Raw genomic sequence first — 21,956 nt, forward strand, 5'->3', positions numbered from 1 at the left:
CTCATTTTATTTTCCTGTTTTCTTGCATCCTAAATTTACTTTCCTAAAGCAACTACCAGGATTTGGATCATTAAATCTAACCTGAGATTTTTACCAACAGGCATGTTTTGTATGATTACAGCCTTCTGTTCCCTGCTCAAAAAACAAAACAAAACAAAACAAAACAAAACAAAACAAAACAACAACAACAAACCCTACTCCTATTTTCAGTTCCCACACTACTTTTGTAATTAATTTTACAATGAACTGTGGGAAAAGCTGCCTATCCTTCCTGGCTACAAGACAGCAGTGTGAGAAGAAACTGGAGAACTGTGCTCATTCTCAAGCCAAAACACAATTAAAACACAAGAACTAACTTTTATTGAGGGATGGAACTTAAATTACTAACATGATTTAAGAAATAAACTAATTTCAATGTGAAAACAACCCTTCTTTTTTGCCACATTGGAAAATTATGGTCAAGTCTTCACAAAGAATACAATAATTTCTACATGAACAATTGAAATGACTGTTCATTTAGAAGACACAGAAAAATTAAATTTCCATCCTCTTGCAGCATACCATAGGTTACTGTGGACAGCAGGGAAGAAGCCAGCAAGCGTTTATGGTACGCAGTTCATAGCTGCTTCCCAACATTTCAAATTCTCTCTTTACATACTAAAAATTTGGTTGCATGTCCTCAGCCAAGTTTGCCACTGTCAGCTGAATGTAAACAACTTCCAAAATCTAGGGATTCCTAACCGACTGTCAGAGCCTTCAGATTTTCTCTCATAAATTTAGCTGTGTTGATAATTGCCATCAGCACAATAATCAGCATATGAATACATTTTTTAAGAAAATAAAATAAATGGAAATTTATATATAAAGAAGATTAACTATACCAAAAATTCTACCAATGTATACCGATTTGAGTGGCTGGCATTGCATGAGTAGGCAACTTCGGAAATGATGAACAAGTAGGAAACTCAGCAAATTATGTGCTACATCATTCTGAACCTTTCTTAAACAGTTGTCTACTGGGCACCCAGAATATGATGCTTGGTTATATATAATGCAAGGACCTTTGGAACATGTGGAATCTTGGAGGCTTGTTAGATTCCCAATACATACAGAAATAAGCTTGATAAAGGAGGCTGAGAGATCTCCAGTAAATCATCTGTCCCAGTACTGTCATATGGATATATGCAAAAGTAACAGAAGCAGGCTAAAAAGTAATTTTCATTCACAGTACACAGCTCACTGAGATATAAGAGCCTTGAAACAAGGAATCTTTTCCCAGATGCACGTCTGTTGCTCCTAACGAAACAGGTACGGGTTATATCTAAACCAAGCTCTATTGAAAAGATAATATAATTTTCTACAATAAAATGCTAAAAATCTACGTGTAAATCAAAGGAGTTTTTTATAACTTCAAATACAGGAGTGACAGATATTTCAGAAAAAAAAAACACAACACAAAATCTTGACAGAGATTTTTTAAATGAAACGAAGACTTTATTGCTAGGAAACTAAAAAATTCTGAACGACTATCAAAACATAAGCAAGTCAAAGGAAAGCTTATTGCAAAAGGACTAACCTTTTGATGCAAATTTATATATAGCATCACATGCTTTGGCCAAAACTTCCTCTTCAGGTGAACTAAGCATTAGCACGACCGTTGCTGCTGTTTTGCTTTCAATCAATAGAGGATCAAACTAGGAAAAAAAAAAAAAGGAAGAAAAGCTTATTTATACTGAGCCTTACTGTGCGCTGCAATAGACTCCCATACTACATTTAAAAAAACAAAAACAAACAAAAAAAACCACAAATTTGAGATCTACAATGAATTAGAAGTATTAACAAGTTGTTATTTACTTGAAGAAATTCAGTTTTCGATAACAATTTGAGATGTTGAAAAGTAAGAAAGAATAATTGACTTAATACAATCATGATTTCATCTAGCATGAAGATTTTGGAAAAAACTTGACAGTTCACTGTACATCCAGGAAGTTTTGAAGGCAACAGACTATTTAACTCTGTTACACGTGAAAGAGCATCCTGCAGCTTCCGAATCAAACATGGGATGAGATATTTTATGAGCTGCTGTGCACAGAAACTATGAACTTGTATGTTGTATAAGGAATAGGATTTGGTTATTCCATGGCACTACCATTCGATGGGATTTTTAAAAAATAAATGACCCTTCCTTTGCCTTCAGCAACTCAGTTCACTTGTCAAACACCAGTTTATCACGATCCTGTATACTAGCTGAAGTATTTCTATGATAATCCATGCTCAGTGAGCTAGAAATGATGCAGTGTTCATTTCCATTTCTGATCTCTCTCATACAAAAAAAAAAAAATCCAACAAATCTGTCTGCTTTCACCTTCTTGATAGACTTTAGGAATAACATCTCTTGAGAAAAGGAACTCTTCTGAAAAAGCCTTTTGTTCTTTAGCACAACTCAAGCATTTCCAAGAAAATTACCCATTAAAAAGTTTTAAGCTAATTTGGATTTAAAATACAGATTTATATATGCAAAAACTCTCATATGTCCCAATGCTTTAGACCTATAGAATATCTGTTTTGCATACAGAAGCTACTAGATACTGGAGTGCAGAACCACTCAATATCAGTGTATCTATCTTTAAAATACAGCTCATCAATCATTTAGGATAGCAATATACTATTACAATGTATATTTATGTTGTGTGTATCTTAAAATGTCTATAATTTGTTTTACTTCATTTTAAAACATTTTAATAGCTACATTAGAAGCACATGTTGCTGAATATCAAGGGCATGGATATATATACATGTCACTTGTCAATCAAGGAAATTGTTTGGAGCAAATCTTCAACAAAGTTATGAGTGTGCTAGAAGGAAAATGAAGAAAAATGAAGGTTTTTTTCAGCTCACCCAGACTTGTTCCGAAATAAGGCAAAATATGATATGGATTTCTAAATCCTTATTTTTGGTAGGTTCTTAAATCCAAATATTTTCATCCTCTTCTACAAGGCACATCACACAAATTAAGTCTGCAAGATCAAGATCCAGGTTTCCCTAACAGCTCAGAGGTTGCTTGGCTAATGTGTTTTACTGCTCTCCCTACCTTCAAGCAGGTCTGAAAACCTGAAGACCTGTCCAACTTCATGCTTGCTGAGACAAGCTGGAGGCAAGGGACAACTTGTGGAACAAAGCTCCTTTTCTATAATCATCTTATTGCACCAGAAGTCATTGTACTCAGTAATGACTTGGCAACAAGATTTAAACCAAACAGTGGCACGGTGGTCCAAGTTACATCTTAATGATGGGCCTAAAACAAAGGAATGTATTTGGGAATCTTCTTTTTACATTGTAAGGAGGCAAAAAGTTCGGCTTATTCCAACAACTTTCTTTACTGATTCACCCTAGCCATATGAGAGGCATATAGGAGAATTAACAGATGCCTGGAACTCCCTTCAGCCAGCCTCACACATCTCTACTTCTGCACACGTGTTCCTTGCAGGAAGAGAACATGATCCTTCAGGTAAGCACTAGGATGTAAGCAGAGACATAACACTTTTCTGGGAAAAAAGGTGTTTGAGTCCATTCTAGCCTATTACTGAACCCACTCCTTTGAAACAATGACAAATAGAAGAGATGTTATTCAAAATACATATTTGTACTTCAGCTTGTAAACAGGTCATGATGCTTCAGGTAACAAGTTCAGATTCTTACATACTGTAAGTTTAAATGATTACCATTAGTATTATATGAATACTAACAGATGTGGCAGAGTCATTAACCAAACCCAGATGTACACATGCTACCTTCCAAATCTTTTGCAAATTGAAGACTTTTATTATATAGCACACAGCAAGACAGAGAAAAAAAAATAAAATACTTTGGCAGGGAGAAAAGGAAACCATTTATGACCGTTCCTTATGGGCTGCAGCCAGCATGCATCTCCCTTCGTGAGCAGGTAGCTCTGCTCTTCCGTACAAAAGGGGGAAAATTGTGTCAACACATCTAGATTGAAATTGTGCATTTAGATTTTTCATTAGTAGAGAAAATTTGGATGATGTCTAAACTCTTACTTTTTTATCAGTATGGGTACACTCTACCTGTAAATTGCAGCTCACATGGATATTGTTAAACCTGTGGAACAGAACTTCCTTCTGACACAAGAAAACAGCTAAAAGAGACCAAACAGATGATAACCCTTTGATGCTAAAGTCATGTTTGTTCAGCTTGGCTGATTACTTCTCTTATGACCAACAAAGATACTCTGTCAATAATCCTTATGTAGGTATGGAATATAAGCTTGTTAGAGCACTTTTTGATTCTAGTGAAAGGTTTTTCCTGACTACAATTTTCCGTTTCCTTGCAGCTGCTCCACAGGGGTACACCTCTGGTACAGCCCACCTCGTGTTCTGAAGCAATGACCTGGACATCCACAAAAGACCCTGCAGCAGATCAGAACACTTTCCACACCTCCTATGCCCTCCTTCCACACATCCCTGAAAATGTTCTTTATCCCTATTGGCTGTAGGGCTCCATCAATAATACATTCTGCTATAAGGTAAAAATATAAATAATAAAAGAATAAATTACAATCTACATTTTCTCTACAGCAATTCAAAATGGATTCCTAATAGCTGTCCCAAGCAATTGCAGACATTTTAATTACATTAGGCTTTGAATGAAAGGTGATATATAGAGAGGCAGAGTCAAATCCAACCCTGTAGAAACTTCATTGGCATCTGCAGGGCTGAGTCTGGCCAAACACGTGGCAATGGGATAAAACAGTAATTTTTAGCAAAGGACGTTAGTGCTTCAGAGAAACATAAATCAAACACGGAGATTGATCTCAGATAAAGGTTAATAAGAAATGAAATATGAAATAAGAGTTTTAAACCTCAGTTATTTATTTACATTGATCTAATAACAAAAATGCTATTATGTTGCTCCATTTTCTTTGCCTCTCATGTTCACAGGTAATTGTATAAACTACAATTCACTGATAATTCCTAGACTTTAATCACAAGTTAGCTTATGAGCAGAGTGAAATTGGTCTAATCTCTACCCATTTCTATCCATACTTGATTGACTACTACTCTGTGAAATATGCAACAGGCACCTTCCTGTTAGAATCACTTTTGGCTGAAAACACAATAAGAAGAGTCACCAATATTTATATACATTTAAGAAGTCAGCAGCCTGAGCAGGCCAGTGATTTGCTGGAAGTAACATTCTCAGTCAAAAACATCATAGAAATGGATGTGACCTTTCCTTATCATAATGGCAGCATAGCTAGAGTTCCCTTTTTTGCTATCACAACTTGCTCCTAAATCTTCATACATCATTGCAGGCTCTTTCTTGAATGACACATACAGGACAACCTAAATGCTAGAACAATATGCCTGAAGTGACATATGACATTGAATTAAATAAACACACGTATCTGGATTATAAGCAACAACATTTCCAGCACTTGATTTGTACTGAGAAAAAAGCAAATGAAAGGGAGAAAAAAAAATGCTGTAATTCAAAAACTGTAGCTCTTATCATGGTGTTTGTGTGCATTTGACTTTGAAGCCATTAGAAATTGCAGAGTGTTTTTTTTCCTTCCATCAACTTCACTCAGTTGAAATGCTAAATTGAAGGCAATATAATATTTGTTTTCAGTCAGACTAAAGGTCCATCTAGCCCAGCATCCTGTCTCTGAGACAGGCTTATAACACATGGGCAAGCAGACTATTAAACTTTACTTACATTCCCCCCCAGATTCCAGCACTCTGTAATCTAGAGAGAGCTGGTGAGCTAGTGATTTTATCTATCTGTGTCCAAAAAGTCAAAGAAAAATTTTCCACCAGTTTATCTGGTAAATTGTTTTGAAGCCATTTGTATTTAGGCCACCCTTAATACTCTGAGACACAAGTATCAGAGTTTAAGTCTTAGACAAATAGTTGTGCCTTTTCTTTGTTTTAAAAATATCACCTGACAGTTTTATTTGTCCTCCACAATTCATTCACTGTGGAGGAACAATGAAATGAATAACACCCCTCTCTGTATGTTCACATTTTTGTAAGCATCTATGATATTCATCTTTAGAGTCATTTCCTTTTGGGAATGAAGAAACCTACTCTCTTTGATCTTTCCTGATACAGAAGTCACTCTGATTATTCTTGTCGTCTTTTTCAGTACTTTTAGAGTTCAACTGTACCTTTCTTGATATGGAAAAATCAGAACTGTTAATGGCACTCAACATACACAGGTATCATGCATTTGTTAGTCATATGGTGTTTTGCCTTTTATTTTCTGTAATTTGAAATATCGTATTTATTCATTTTTCACCTACTTAGTACTGGCTGCCATTTTCATGAAAGAATCCATGTGAATGCTGAGAGGCTGGATGGCACAGATTGCAGAACAAAACCCGATGACAGTCCACTGGCAACTTCTTTCATTAAGAAACCAGAACAGCGTTTTGTTTTCTAACCTTAGCTTTCTATTTTGTTAACCAGATGTTGTAGCCAGGGAAGGACTTTCTTTTTACCTGTCAGTGTTTATGTGAATAAAAAAATCTAAATAACTGTGTCAACCAGACCACCATGATCCACTTGCACACTGACTCCTCCCTCTACAGAATTCAAATAGATTTCTGAGACAAAGCTTTCCTCTACACAAGCAATATGGGTTCCCATTACTATCATATTTACCCATGCAACTATATAGATATATATATATAATTTTTTTCTGAGGGGGGGGGCAATCTGTTCTACTAACTAACCCTGTGTGGTAGACAAACTTTCTGCCCTGTAATTACTAATGTATTTCTTTCTGAAAATGAATTTTCCTGCTCTCCACTCCTCTAGTACAAAGGGTACACATTAAATACCATAAGAAAGAGTACCTCAATTTCATATTCTAGTCATTTTACAGTTAGAATAATTCATTCACATTAATTTCAGTTATTTGCTGCACAGCTTTTTTTTCTTGACAAAGAATTACTTTTTCTTTTCGTTTATGACTTTAATCACCCAGTAGTCCCCCTCTAAGAAGCTTCTTGCAATTTTGGAAAAGCTTTACTGCGAGGTTTTGTATGGATCTCTCCCAGAATATTTTGGTGCATCGTGTCATTGTGCTTTTGCTTTTCATTTGTGAGCTGAAGTTTCTTCTGTTTTGCTTTCCCATTTAGATGCAAATCCCACTTTTTGAAGGATGTATCTATCTCCTATTATTCTATTGTTTAATCATTCTATTGTTTTTTTAAAGATCCTTTAAAAGCCCCTTCTGAACTAAATGACTAAAGGTCTGCTTTATCCTTACAGCTTTCACAGACTCTTTAGAAGAATTACTAATATCTTTCATAATCCTCAATCCCTTATCTTTTGCCTAGAAAAAAATGGAGTTAACATATACCTGCTCATGCTATCTATTTCACTTCTGTCCAAGTATAATCTCCAATACTAACAATACAAAACTGACATATTCCATTGAATCATTGAATAGTTGACAACGACATGCACCTCTGGAGATCATCTCGCTCAAAGCAGGGTCAACTAGAGCTCAGGACTAGGCACAGTCTGATTTTGAATATCTCCATGGATGAAGACTCCATTCACAACCTCGCTGGGGAACCCATGTTCCATCATCTATCAGCAAAAGAATTTTTTTTTCTCCACTTATGTTTAAATGGAACCTCCTGTGTTACGGTTTGTACCTCTTGCCTCTCATATGTTCGTTGGGCACCACTGAGAAGTCTGGCTCTGACTTCTTCACTCTCTCCCACCAGGTATTTGTACACATTGACAAGACCCCCCGAGCCTCCTCTCAAGAGTGAACAGACTCTTCAGCTCTCAGCCTCTCCTCACATGACAAATGTTCCAAGTCTTTTGGCATCTTTGCGGCCCTTTGCCAGACTCACTCCAGCGAGTCCACGTCTCTCTTCTTCTGGGGAACCCAGAATTGGACATCGCACTCCAGATTTGGTCTCACCAAAGTTGAGTGAAAGACTTTAGTTATCTCACTGAAACTGCTGTGGCAACACTGTTTAATGTGCCCTGGGATGTTGTTGGCCTCCTTTGCCACAAGTGGACACTGCTAGTGCATATTCAACTTACTGTACACTCAGACCACCAGGTCATTTCTTGCAAAGCTGCTTTCTGGCTGGTCATCAACCAGTCTGTACTGGTTATTACTCACCCAGGTGCAGGACTTTGCACTTCCCCTTAATGAACTTATCGAAATTCATATTTTCTCCATTTCCCTAGTCTGTCAAAGTCCTTTTGAATGGCAGCACAACCATTCGGTGTAACAACCACTCCTTGCAATTTCGTACCGTCTGTGAACTTGCTGAGGATGCACTCTGTCCCATCAGTCAGGTCACTAATGAAGAGGTTAACCCCTGGGCACAATAGTAGTGACTGGCCTCCAGCTGGGCTTCATGCTGCTGATCACAACTCTTTGAGCCCAGCAGCTCAGCTCGTTTTCAATTCACCTCGTTGTCTATTTATCTTATCCATACTTCATCCGTTTGTCTATCAGGATGTAATGAAAGACAGTGTTGAAAGCCTTACTGAAGTCAAATTAATATTTAGGTTGCTTATCGATTGCTCAAAAGAAGGTGTTTCTGTGGAGTCTGAATTTCAGGAGTTGACAGTGCCACTTCTGTTCCTCGGAACTTTCACTTGTAACATGACTGTTGTGAGTGAAGCCATTTTCAAAAATACTCAGGGACTACAGCTTTCTTTCATGCATAATGACTCAGTACTTTCTCCAGTGGTAACGTTAAGCTTCCCTTCTAATGCCTGTGTCCTAACTGATGACCAAACAGTAATATTGTCCAGACCAAACTTAGGGAAGATATCATACGAAAAGTTCCTATTGACCTATGTCAAAGCTAACATACTTTATCTGCCTGAAATATACTCTTAAGGTAATCCATATAGAGAAAGAAACTCAAATGAGTATTTTTTTTCTGGAGAAGACCAGCCCTCAGAACATATAATAGTTAAAAATTAAATAAATAATGGACGCTGGTGAAAACAGGGTCCTCAGGAATACTCTCTGAAGCATATAAACTGTGGCTGGTCTAGGATATGTGTTTTCCACCTGTTCCTAGAAAACTATAAAAAAACAGTGGTCATCTGCACTATCATATATTCTCAGAGAATTCCACATGCACAAAAGCCCTCTTATATGAATCTGTCCACATTATCTCAAGGCTTCTTTTCTTGGACTTGACATTTTCATAAGCAGCTTATCAATCAGAAGATAAAAGCTAATATATCAGGTATTTTGTCTGCATCTCATTTCCTGCCATCTGAAATATCCAGGTGAAATTTAAAGGTTTGAAAATTGATTTTACATGATCAGTGTTAACAATATTCTCACAGCTAGAAGATTTTCTTGGTTGATAGTAAGAACTAATCAAGGATCTATTTTCATATTTAATACTGTTTTGCTATGCAACATTCCATTATTTTTTCCTGATAGGGCTGCTAGAAGAGATATGCTAGCCTGAAGTACAATAAGGGTAAGTGTCTAAGCCAAAAACCGCAGGTGCCATCTGGAGTTCACTCTTTCCAACGTTTTTGGTTTTAATTATTTTATTAACCTCTTTCATAAGTTTATTTTTTTCTAACGTTGATTATTTTGTCTGACATTATTCACAGTTTATTGTAGTAGGTAGAAGGCTATACTATACTTTTCTCCAGAAACTCAAATGGTGGCTTCTGAATCTAGAACCTGTGATGCTGTTTATATTGATTTTCTAGATATTTACTAAAATAGTCTCTTATTACTTTGGAGGGGGTTAGCTTATCTGTATGCCATAAATCTATTATTGTGTCTTTTCGTTTTTTTTCTTAGATTGCAAAATTTTAATTCTTCAGGTCTGTTTTAGTCTGATTCACATGTACCTTCTTTGTGTCTCCTCCTTGTTGTTTGGGTTATTCCAATTAGAAATGTCTTTATATCGGTTAACTCTCTCATGTTAAAGTTTTATCTCAAGTCTCCTTTTATGATTTATTATTGATTGTAGCTTTTCAATTACATTTGTAATATTCACCTTTCCAAAGAACAGTTGTGCAAGAAGTGACAACTGCTAAGCCTCAGTGACATCATGGCGTTGGGTATGTGAGTTCAGCCATAATGACTTCTGTCATTGTCTTCGTTAAAATTATTTATGTTTATCTAACACTGAAATCATGATGTAAATTTTGCTGATCAACTTTTCTATGACCTTTGAAAAAGATCTTGCAGTACCGTTGCTCTTAACAGACATAAAACCTTTTAAAAAAAACCAACATAGTAAACTGTGAATTTAATTTTGTGTTCTTTCTGGGATTAGCTGAGGTCCCAATTCTTCATTAACTTACTCATTATCTGTTGCAGAATTTGTATTATACTTTGTTTAGCGTTTCAGTCTTATTTCTTCTACTTCTTTCTGAATAAACCAGTAAGATTTTAAACCTGTATTTTGAACCTTTTTTTTTTACAGAAAATCTCAAAAGGTGTGTATAAGCTACTGTCAGACTTATAAACTCCACTTATTTATTTATTTATTTTCAAGAGTTGAATACTCTTGGCTCAAAAGAGCTAATTATTCCATATTTGGCTTCAGCTGTAGTACTTCTCACTGTTGCACTTCCAATGATACCAGAAAAACTTAAACTGCTGCTAGAGACTGTATATCTTTGCAAAAGATCTAGAACACATAGTACTGTAATTCAAAATATCTGTAAAACTTTTGTATTCAGTAAAAAACTCCACAGATTCATCTAGGCTTTTAACTCTTTCATCCTAGGCAATGTCTCCACAGTTCAAAAGAGGGGCAGATTTCAGGTCTCTGCTGCTTTGTCCTTTGATTTTTACAAATGGAAAGCTAATATAGCTCTTCAAACAAAAAGAAGCCTGGATTGTTTCATACATTACTACTTGCGCAGCTTGCCAAAGACAACAATCTTCACAAAGAACTACACATGCCCAGTCACTCTGGTTTGTATGCTGTCCAAAAAAAGCAGAAACAGAATCATCTTTAAAAGACATTTTTAGAATAATGTGTGTGAGTTCCATAGTAAGGAACTATGTAAGGATGGTAGAGCTGGGTCTATAATTGTGTAATGTTTATTTTATAGCACATAGCAGTTTATAAACTTACCACATCCTTGGGTGGAGGCTCTACTTCCTTCTTCACTTTTTTACCCATTCTGAAAATAAAAACAAAAAATAAAAGCAGACAAACAAACTCCCTTCTATGTCTTAAGAATCAGCTTACCAGTGATTTAGGAAAGCTTTTAGGACAGATGTTAGCATTCACTTGATGCATCTAATCAATTTGAGGAATTCTTTGACATCATAATTCCTACGCACGAAGACATCCATTTTAAACAGTAAGGTTTCTTTTGTCCAAAACAACAAGCTTTTTAACACTTGAATGCATTTGGTAAAATACATCCATCAACTAAACATAACTAAAAAGAGAGATGCAAGACATCACAGGCTCAAGCTGTAATGTGGTACAAATACATATGGCATGCACTTTCGTAAGTTAGTTTTGTCTACATCTACAAATTGTACGTGAACACGAAGGTCCTGCTAGGGGACCTATTTCTCCATGTTCGTCTATATATGGTGGCAAACATTCTATACGGCTGCAGAACGTACAAATAAGTTCTACCTTAAAAATGGGGTTCAAATTCAATTCAAATTCTCTGCCCATATTTTACGGAAGACAAAAATCAGGTCTGCAGTTATTAAGAAACAGTTTTGCACAGTAAAAATTTCACTGATTATTTAAAAGTTACATTATTTACACCAAGTCCAACTTCTGTCTTCTGCTTTTTTTTTTTTTTTGTATTAGCACATGTGCAAGTGAACCTGGAAGACCTTCTCAGCTGCATCTAATAGCAGCTTCTGAAGCATATGGATGTAATAACCCCATGTGGACCTAATTTCACATGGCTTGCAAAACTTCAGCTGAGAGCCTTTCAGTTAAGCTACGGGCAAAAAGTAAAGAACAACATGACCCACTAGCACTAGCTATGCACAGAACATAGACCAAGTTATGCCAAACTTAGGTTTGTTTTAACACTCTGTAAAAGTAAAATGTGCACACAGTACCCCCTAGTAACTCCCTGGTTAGTTCTCAAGGGGAAACCACACCTTCACCCTCAGCCAAGACTACCCTGACAGCTTTCCTGTGGTATATGAGATTATTATCTCTTGCAATACGAGCTGTAGCCTGGCTGATTACAAAACACTGCTATAATTTATTATGTTCACTAAAAATCTGGAGCTTTTCTTGAATCCTCTGAACTTTTTCAGGTATTGTTCCTTTACTAGCCTCCCAAATAAACTACAACACAGCAGTACCGATACCAGCTGATAAGCACGCCCGAAAATTCTGAAATTTAGAACTGAATTTAGAAATCTGAAATTTAGAACTTCATAGGCAGGTCACGAATTATGGCTTTGAGAGGAAGATCCATATAACCAAAGATTCTTCAGCTCCAATCTGCTTTACCCTTGTGCATATATACAGGCACATGTATGAATACACACACTACAATTCAGTGTTTCAAAGAGCACAGCTTTGGTTAGGGACCAATTAACATATAATTGTGCACCACTTTCTTTTAATGTTCACAGATTCAAATAATTATGTGTAGTCCAACACTGTGAATAACTAAAGCTTTTAGTTGTAAATATTTCTTCACACTTATATAAATGTATATAACGTCCAAGAACATTTTCAGGGAACTTGAGTTTTTCTCCATGTTCGGAAACATTTGGTTCCTTGTAAATATTAAAAAAGTGGTATCATCTGCAGCAAAAAGCACAGAGAATTAGATAATTACTGTGGATTATGCCCTTCAGTCTGTTTCTTACTGCAATTTTTATTCTGGATTTCAATGCATTCTGCCATCAGATGTTGGTGTTAGCTTGGTCCCTATAAAGCTCTCTCTATCCTGCCTCGAGTCAGAGAATAACGCTATGATGCATGTGGAACTCTTTGACTTACTGAAAATTAAAAATGTGTCTTCTGGATTCAATTTTTATTATCTCAAACAATCAATGAGTTCAGGTATTGGAAAGCTACTGGCCCATAAGTCAACTTCTTACTCAAAACTCCTCTCTCTCCATAACTGTGTATTGTCTTCTTCTAAGTAGACCTACAGAATGTGTATCTTTGATTCTCAGTTTAGTATTCTAAATATTTTGAATTTAGACAAATTTTTAATGGGATTTATATTTTTCAATGTAATTAAATGCTGGGTCTATGCTACCTGAAAATCTTATTTTAAAAACTAAAACTCTATTCACTAGTGATTAAATGTAATTAAATCTTTATGACAAAGAAGATTCTTATTTAAGTAATATTTTCTACTTTGTGTTTTTTAAGTTTCTAGAAGGATCGTAATTCTTCACATATGTCTTGAGATTAAAGGGTTGATTGCTTAAATCACGTAGAGCTAGAGGTAATAAAGGACTTTGACAAAACAGATGTAGCCAATGCATGGTCAAGCAATCTATGAAGTTATCATTCTATGCTACTTCCTGTCCTCCACCTGGAATTTACTGATTTCTGTGGTAGATAAATTAGCCTGTTTTACTCTGCTCCCACCCAGTTCCAGTGGGGTGATATGATCAGGTGTTGTCCCCCAGCCAGAAGGACAGTCGTTAGGTCTAACTACATCCTCATTCATACATAAACTACAGCCCCCAAAGCTCTCCCTCAGCTGCGGCATTTCCCTCTTTCACCCTGAACTTCATAAGGACCTCCTGGTTTTCTATGGGACCGGAACTACCCCAGCCTGAGCAACCCGTTCGCTTAAGTTCATTCAGTATCCAGAAACTCTGGGATCAAGCATCGGTACTTAAATTAGTCACTCTCCTTTACAGTCAGTGGAAGTCAAGTGAGTATGTTCAAGAGCTGTTTAGGCAGCTCAACCTGAAGTATGTATCTAAAATTGTTCAGGTGAATTACACCTTGAAAAATGACCATTTTTTCCTCTGGCCAAAACCAGAGTCTAGAGTTGCTAGCTTATACATTGACTAAAATTAGTGACATAAATATATTACCCTGTTTCTCCACATGAATCCACGTGCCAGGCTATGTCTGGCTGATGCTATCACAGCAGACTGAGCGTTAGCAGGACTAGGCGCATGACCTAACACAGCCACCTTGTCTTTTTTAAGGGGGCTGAAGGAACAGGCCCATCTCCAGTAACACCTCCGTGACTAGAACATTTTGCCTATAAATGGAAAATGACTTTAAAGAAGGTCACGAATGTGGACTTTTTAGTTCAAAAGTAGAACTCTCTAACCTTTCAGCTGTTGTACCATGACCTGGCATTATTGCAACTCCAAATAAAATAAGGAAAATGTATTTAGTTTATGAAAGATTTCTTGCAGATGCCTGCCCAGTGGAGCAGATTCTAAGCACTAGATCTGCAGATAATGATGGCCATGATTCCTTTACTTATTTTATTGGCTTGCTCTAGAAACTTCTCTGCAGTGTGAACCATTTCCTAAATTGCAAATCTGAGACAGCCACATATTTCTAGCCAGTATACCAAAATAAATAAATAAATCAGGCTTTCGACCTCACTGGTTAGAAGCTGGGAGACATTAAATATTGTTGCTTTTAACTATAGATGACTAAATGCTTTATTGGTTTAGCCAAGTATTAGTTTTATGTTCTATGACAGCCTACTTTTTTAAATTTAAAAAAAAAAAACACCTATCACCAGATTTTCAACATCTTTTTCGGCAATACACTTGCTCACTAACGAGTGTGCACAGAGTTTATTATTACTATTTTTTAAATATAAGATAATGGCTAGCAAATGAGCATTAATTTTAAAAAAGATAATTAACAAAATATGTATTTTATAATATAAATGAGGAAAGTTTTATGGTGGTTGTACTGGTCAAAATACTGAGATTTTATAAATACTTCCTTTACAGTATGGACTGTATATTGACATTATCAGAGTCCTGTTGCATACACTTAGAGGCCATACTATTTTGTTTTTAATTTACACAATGCATTTACAAAATAACTACCTGTTCCATTTGCATCTTCTGTTTTCTAAACCCTTAAATAACTGACACGATAACCTAAGACCCTGCACATACTGAATGTTAGTGAGACATGAGGTAACGTGCAAGTGTAAGTCAAAGACACAGACAACTGTAGAACTTACTTCTTTGTCAAGGACTCAGAAGTCCCTCCTGAGAACAATTATTCCTATGGAAAAGCAGGGCAAAGAAGGATTTAAGAAAGGCTTCTAATAAGTTACTTATTACAAAATCCCCTTTGGGATCTGACAGTACCATGCTGTAAGAAAGTCTGAAGCTGTGTTATTACAACCTGACCATGATCACAGAATCATAGCGCAGCTAAGGTTGGAAGGGACCTCTGGAGGCCATCTGGTCCAACCCCCTGCTAGCAGAGCCACCTACGTCTGGTTGCCTGGGATCATCTCCAGGCAGCTTTTGAAGATCTCCGCAACGTCTCTGCGAAACCTGTGCCAGTGCTCTGTCACTCGCACAGTAAAGAAGTGCTTTCTGACCTCCAGACAGGACCTCCTGTGTTTCAGTTTGTGCCCACTGCCCCTTGTCCCATCACTGGGCACCACTGAAAAGTTCCTGGGTCTGTCTTGTTTGCAACCCCCCCCTCAGGTATTTATACATGGGGAATCTTTACTGATAAGATCCTTGCTGAGCCTTCTCTTCCATGAAGAGTCCCAGCTCTCTCTGCCTTTCCTCATAGGAGACACACTCCAGTCCCTTCATCATCTTCATGGCCCTACAACACTCGACTCCTTCCAGTATGTCCATGTCTCCCTTGTACTGCCAAGGCCAGAACTGGACACATTACTCCAGGTGTGGTCTCATAGGTGCCAAAGAGAGGAGAAGGACCGCATCCCTCCACCTACTGGCAATACTTGGCATAAAGCAGCCCAGGACAGAGGTAGCCTTCTTTGCTGCAACGACACATTGCTAGCTCATGATTGTCAATTTCCTCCCCAAGAATGATGAACATGCAAGATTCTTTAGAACAACCAAGGGATAATTAACTTATGTCAATTTGTCTAGCCACTGTAAGGGAAGTCTTGCTGTTTTTTCTTGTCTCAGACATTCAAATCTTTTTCTTTGCTAACAGTGGAAACCGCCTACAAACTGGTCCACCTCATTGATTATTTCAATTGATTTCTGTGTGGACATGCTAGATCTGCTGCCTTCCGGTGCAATCAAAAGCAAGATGATAAATTTATAATCACAGCATTAGCAGACAATCTCACTCCTTTCCTGAATCCATGAACTACATACAAACGTCTTCTGTGTTCTAGCTTAAACATCTTCATCTTCCTCATCATTCTCTGCCAACTTTGTCACCATTACATATTGTTATGTAATTATCTTGAAATTTGCATACTTCTTTCTCCCAAATTCTTCTTCTGGCTTCCATCTGTCCTACTCCTACTTCTTCCTACTCCTTAATTATGGACCAAAAGATTCCCCTTTCTCCTTATCCAAACTACCCAGCGTTCTGTTCTTCTATAAAGTCTACAAACATCAATACATTGGGGAAACTTGGCTTCAGAGAAGAAGAGTTAAAGAGAGATACCAGGTCAAATTTAATATTCGGTTCCAGAAGATACATTACATATGAGACCGATTAAGCCAACACCTTTGAATCCACTTGCTGTTTTATCTGTGCCTACACGTATATTAGGCAAGAAATGATTGGGATCAAGAGAAGAATTAGCTACCATGCAACAGATGTTAACTAGGCCAACTTAACTAGAATCTGTTCATAGATACAAGATAGTATCTTTCATTTTGATTCAGCTGAAAAAAGTCAATCGACCCCAGAAAAAAAAAAAAAAAAAGAATAAATACGCTCTGGTCATTCTGAGAGTTCACTTATAGATTCCTTTTTTTTTTTTTTAATGATCTGTTTCTAAACTATACACAGAGCAAAGGAATCACAAAACAATTAACGTGAGAGATGCAGCGTGGAGTACTCCATAGGCATACCCTTAAACACAAAATGAGTTTGCAGTTAGGTATCAGGTTGACCAAATAGCTGAGAGAAAGAAGGGGGGAGGGAGAGAAGGGAGATTTTAGGTGAGCTAAAGAATAATACAATTACTTATTTAAAACCTCAGAACTTTCAGGATGTAATAGTACTTCTTATTCGCATTTTGGTATCATATTAACATTCAGCTGAGTGTTACTTTCAAAATTCCAAAGGTAGATGCTTAGATTTTGAACATAAGCCAAGATTATCAGATATTTATTTGATTCCATGAAAAGATGTTGTAAAAATATGCAAAATTTGCAATAAAATTTTGATACAATAGTTTCTGGTAGCAGCGCCTCTTTCATGCTGCCCAAGGACCACACTTCACTGTTTTCTGAAGCTGAACTTCTTGGCACACCTAGTAAGAGGTGCACTAACTAAGGAGCATCTCACTCCTTAAACTAAGATTCTAAGCTATAGAGACACACTTTACTTTCCAATTTGTACAGTATGAAAGAAGGTGTATGAACGTTCCTAAAATGAACAGGAATTAACAAACACGACAGCATTCTTTACAAACTACAGAGCAACTGAGAGGCCTCAGCTCAGAAAACCCTCCTCCACTGAATAAGAACAGTCTTCCATGGCAGACTGGTATCCTGCCTCCGGTGATAAGAGACAAATGCTTCTGATAAATGCATGAAACCAATCCCAAAAGTCAGTTTTCCTCCATCTGTTACAGGTTTTTTATTTCCCTGAAGTACAGAGGTTTAGATCTCTTGAAGTTTTTATGTTCTTTCTCACAATAGTAGCTATTTTTACTGTCCACATAAATGCTTAATCCCTTTACTCTTCATTCTATGACACGTTATGGCACAGGTCCAATTGTCAAGTGTACTTTACAAGCAACTAATCCTTAGATTTAAAAAATATGTAAACAGTTTATTCAATTCAATACAACATTCCCTTGTTCTTGTACTACAAATTTAGTTAAAAGATACCCTGACTTGATCCTTTCTACTTTCTTTAATAATTTCCTGTACATTCTGATTTATCACCTTTCTAAATGGTCTTAATTATTTTTTCCATATAGCTTTTCCAGACATATATGTTTCTTGTCTCAGAGCCCCTCTGTGACTGTTAAATCTTTCTCAGATATGAATAACCTAACCCTGAATACCATAATCAGTTCTAGAGCACTACTGATTTATTACAGTGACATTACATCTTTTGGAGGATTAATTTTTAGCCAATTTCTTCAGCGAAGATTTTCACTAAGCCATCCACATATGGTAAACAGGTCATTTCCCCAGTAGGTTACAGTTAACTCAGGTTCACTACTGAAGAGTACAGTGTTCCAAATATTCCCGGGAGCGTAAACTATATTCCATTCACCACCAATTAATTTTATTTATCACGGTGTTACCAGATACACCATGATAGCAGAATCAGGATAGCTCTCAGATGTTTCTAACAATCTTCTTTAGTCTTAATTAATACAAACTATTTCATCTCAGTAGAAAATTCTGATTTCTCTATGTTATTGTTCATTTCCAAATTATAATGAATATATTAAATAACATCAAACCTAGGATCTATCCTTGGAGAATCCAGGCTGTGACAATCCAAATGAAGACGATTTTTAGAAATTATGTGTGTGATTTTAAATGTCTCACTGAGACACAGTGAAAACCCACCTCCCATGAGAAAGAGTCTAAGAAAAATTGGCTTAATCTAAAAAAAACAGAGAGAGAGAGAGAAGTTTTGCAACCTTTTCCTGAAGAATAATAGCAGGACATTTCTCATATAGAAGTCAAAGCTGGTCTGCCTTAGGAAGAAGCACATTTTAAAGACAAGTAAAAATTAAAGACGTACTGAAGTTTTTAAGCAGTTATGCCAATGTACGTGTCTCAAAATGAATGCTTCCATCTGCCAGCTTTGTAGGGACATCGGGCTGAACGTGACGTTCTGAATGATCAGATTCATTCCTGCCTGTCACATGCACCACGTCCCATTAATCCCACCAGATAACTCTAATGCTCTACCTTAAAAAAACAAAACAGTAGGTATTCTGTTTCCACTCCTCTCACTGAAAAGCTGTTGCATGAGCTGATTGCTCAGACAACCAGAGACCTTTTTTTAATTTTCAGCGTCCATTTATTCATGACCAGTTTATTGTATTCGTTTTGTGTTTGAGCTTTTGTCAATTACTTTGTCAATTACTCCTTTACCGGCACATATCAAAATACATTACTTACACTAAATATTTATACTATTGGAAACACCTCAAGTGTGTCACTATCACATTCATGATTGTTATGGTTACAAGGGTAGACCTATTATTTAACTCCTCATTTATTAGCCTTTAATATGTTCACAATTAAAAAAAAAAGTTACGGTGTAGAAGTACAGATAGCAGGTTTGCAGACAGAAATAGGAACTAAAGGTCGTTGAAGCCCATCTTAGTATTCACTGTGGCAGCACATCACATAATCAGAAAATGGCAACAATGATGAAAATCCTAAAAATGGTTAAGATAATACAGTATTGGAGTATGTTATATAGATGACCAATTCAGGTTTGTAATAAGACTACAAAAGAATAGTTCTGCTCTGCAGATGATGCTCCTCTGCCAGCAAATCCATATTTTGTGTTGAAAACCCTGCCTGCAGACGTCCCCAACCTTTCAAACATCAAAAATTCGGTGAGATTTGCTCCCTTGCAGCCCAACCACCTGTTAGTGGTATTTAGGGTAAAACTTCTGTATTTAAGGCTTTATCCTCTCTCTCATTTTTTCCCCTCTCGTCTATTATCTACACAGTTTTAGGTCTCGTACCTCTCACGTTACTATTCCACATAAACTCTGCAGATAAATCTCACAGCTTTATTATAACCTTGAGACTGCACCGCTTTCCTTACTGGTGTAGACGCTGCTACCGCGCAGGCAGTAAGGCGCTCGCTGGGCTGGCTGCGGCTGAAGGAAACTTTAAGAAATAAAACGCAAACCGGGCGTTATTCCTCCTCCACCACCGCCTCTCCCCTCAGCCCCCCGGCCCCGCTCCCCGACCCGCCCGGGGGCGATGGCGCCGCTGTTTCCCTGTTGCTAGGTGGCGGCTGCGGCGCATGCGCGGGGCGGCGGGCGGGAAGGTGGCGCCCGCGGTCGGGCCCCGCTGAGGGGAGCCCGGGATGGCGGCCGCTGCGCCTTCCCTCAGCTCCCTCAGCCGCCCGGCGGCGGGTCCAAGCGGGCTCCCCGGGGCCCTGCCGCCGCCTGGAGCCCTCCCCGTGTCACTACAGGGCGCTGTGCTGTCCCCTTCTCCCCGCCAGGCCGCGCCCCGCCTGTTGGAAACGCGGCTTTTTGCTTGTTTTTGGCCGCAGTGTGGCGGGGCAGGAGTTCAGGGAGGGATTTGGAGGGGGGAGCTGAGGGTACAGGGCAGAGGGAAGTGGGACAGGGACAGCGGGAGGGGAAGCTGAGATCCTGCTCCTTGCCCTAGGTTTTGCTGTAAGCAGCCGTGGGAGAGGGGAAAATGGCAAATAATGGTACACGCTTGAATACGCTTTGCAATTTATCCCCACTCAGGAGTGCAAGTGGCAATCCTTTTAGGGGAGGACTAAGTCTTTAATACAGGTGGGCTGGGGTACTGATGAAAAACTAAATCTATAACTTACCTAAATGAAAGAAAAATGCCAGTTCCTCACACAAGTAATACTGGATATGTATGAGAATTAATAAATATATACCATGTGTTTAAAAAATCAAAGTTGCCCTGTGCATCCTTCCATCATATTCTTTCTTTCTTCCTTCCTTCCTTTCTTTTTTGGCTCATGTTATTCTTGTTTCAATGTCAGCAGAGCATTTGTGGGTAAAGAAAAAGCCGCCGATTCTTGGGAGCAAGCAGATAAAACAGTTATGCAACACAGAGCAAGGCACAGGCAAATCTCTGTTAGAGCATCATGTGTTGTGGCCCCGCAGTTAAGACATCATCACAGAGCTTTGGTAGAGGACCAGAAGAGTTATCTCCTTTCTATTATCAGCTTTGGGCTGATGATGGAGAAAGCCATGCCAGATAGTTGTGCTATTTTCAGAACAAGAATTCATTGTCGTATTCTCTTTTGCCAGCTAAGGCTGTTTTGGAGTGAATACTAAGCCAAATTCTGAAATCGAATAACATTTTCTAACTTCAAATTGCAGTTTAATTGCCATCAGTAACTGCAGAAGCAAATGGGAACAGGCAAATATAATCATTTTTGGACCTCAAAGTCAGGTAATAATAGGTAAAGACATTACAGCTACTATTAACTCTCTCCTGTGATCTCTCTTTTATCACAAATCTCATTGCTTTCTCCCCAGATTTTTTATTACATTGCACTGCAAGTATAAATTCAGTTCTATTTTTATAAGCCATATCAATCTGTAGAGATTGTAGCACAAATAGGTCCAGGCCTTGTTGGTTTATTCTGTGATAAATGTGATTACAGTTGTAGCAGGTGGGTCATTTTTAGTTGTAAACAAGCCCCATACGTGATGGTGTCTCATTCCACTTTTACCATCACCACTCCCGTAGAAAATGTATATGGATTTACGATCACCTTCACTAGAAACAGCTGTGATAACAAGTCAGAGCCATTTATACTGATCCGTATCTAACTGGAGAAATCACACTGAAGTTCTAAGGCCAGTCTCAGACTGACTGACTCTCCATGACGTCTTGCTGATCTTTAATAGTTACAATGGATATTAAAGACAGGGAAAGAAGGGGAAAAAAAATGTAGCTGCTTGATAGAGAGAGGCAAGTCACCTGCTTCACAAACTTCTTGTGGGTCTTTATTTTTCGAAACAGGCACTGCAGATGACAAATGTAAGGAGAGATGAATGTAACTACTGAAGGCAAAGATTTTGGTTTAAACTCTGTGCTGGGTCTGGCTGAGACGGAGCTAGCTTTCTTCACGGCAG

At 37.8% G+C, this 21,956-nt stretch overlaps 1 protein-coding gene across 8 annotated transcripts in view; it reads right to left on the bottom strand.

Annotated features, from left to right (window-relative positions):
• Nucleotides 1-20,913, bottom strand: part of ARMC3 (armadillo repeat containing 3) — a 63,524-nt gene extending 42,611 nt beyond the window's left edge. For 2 of the 8 annotated variants that reach the window (XM_080581703.1, XM_080581702.1), the window contains exons 1-4: nt 19,842-20,913; nt 15,180-15,223; nt 11,129-11,177; nt 1,577-1,694 (exon numbers count right to left, since the gene is read on the bottom strand). In XM_080581703.1, the coding sequence (XP_080437829.1) occupies nt 1,577-1,694; nt 11,129-11,176 (166 nt within the window). In that variant the 5' untranslated portion in view covers nt 11,177; nt 15,180-15,223; nt 19,842-20,913. Of the gene's footprint in view, nt 1-1,576; nt 1,695-11,128; nt 11,178-14,052; nt 14,226-15,179; nt 15,224-15,682; nt 15,963-19,841 lie in introns of all 8 variants that reach the window. The other 6 variants (XM_080581700.1, XM_080581698.1, XM_080581699.1 and 3 more) reach the window with 6 other exon arrangements.
• Between the last annotated feature and the right edge of the window lie 1,043 nt (nt 20,914-21,956).

This window comes from Anser brachyrhynchus (genome assembly GCF_964034855.1).
Source record: "Anser brachyrhynchus genome assembly, chromosome: 2".
Classification (NCBI taxonomy): Eukaryota; Metazoa; Chordata; class Aves; order Anseriformes; family Anatidae; genus Anser; species Anser brachyrhynchus.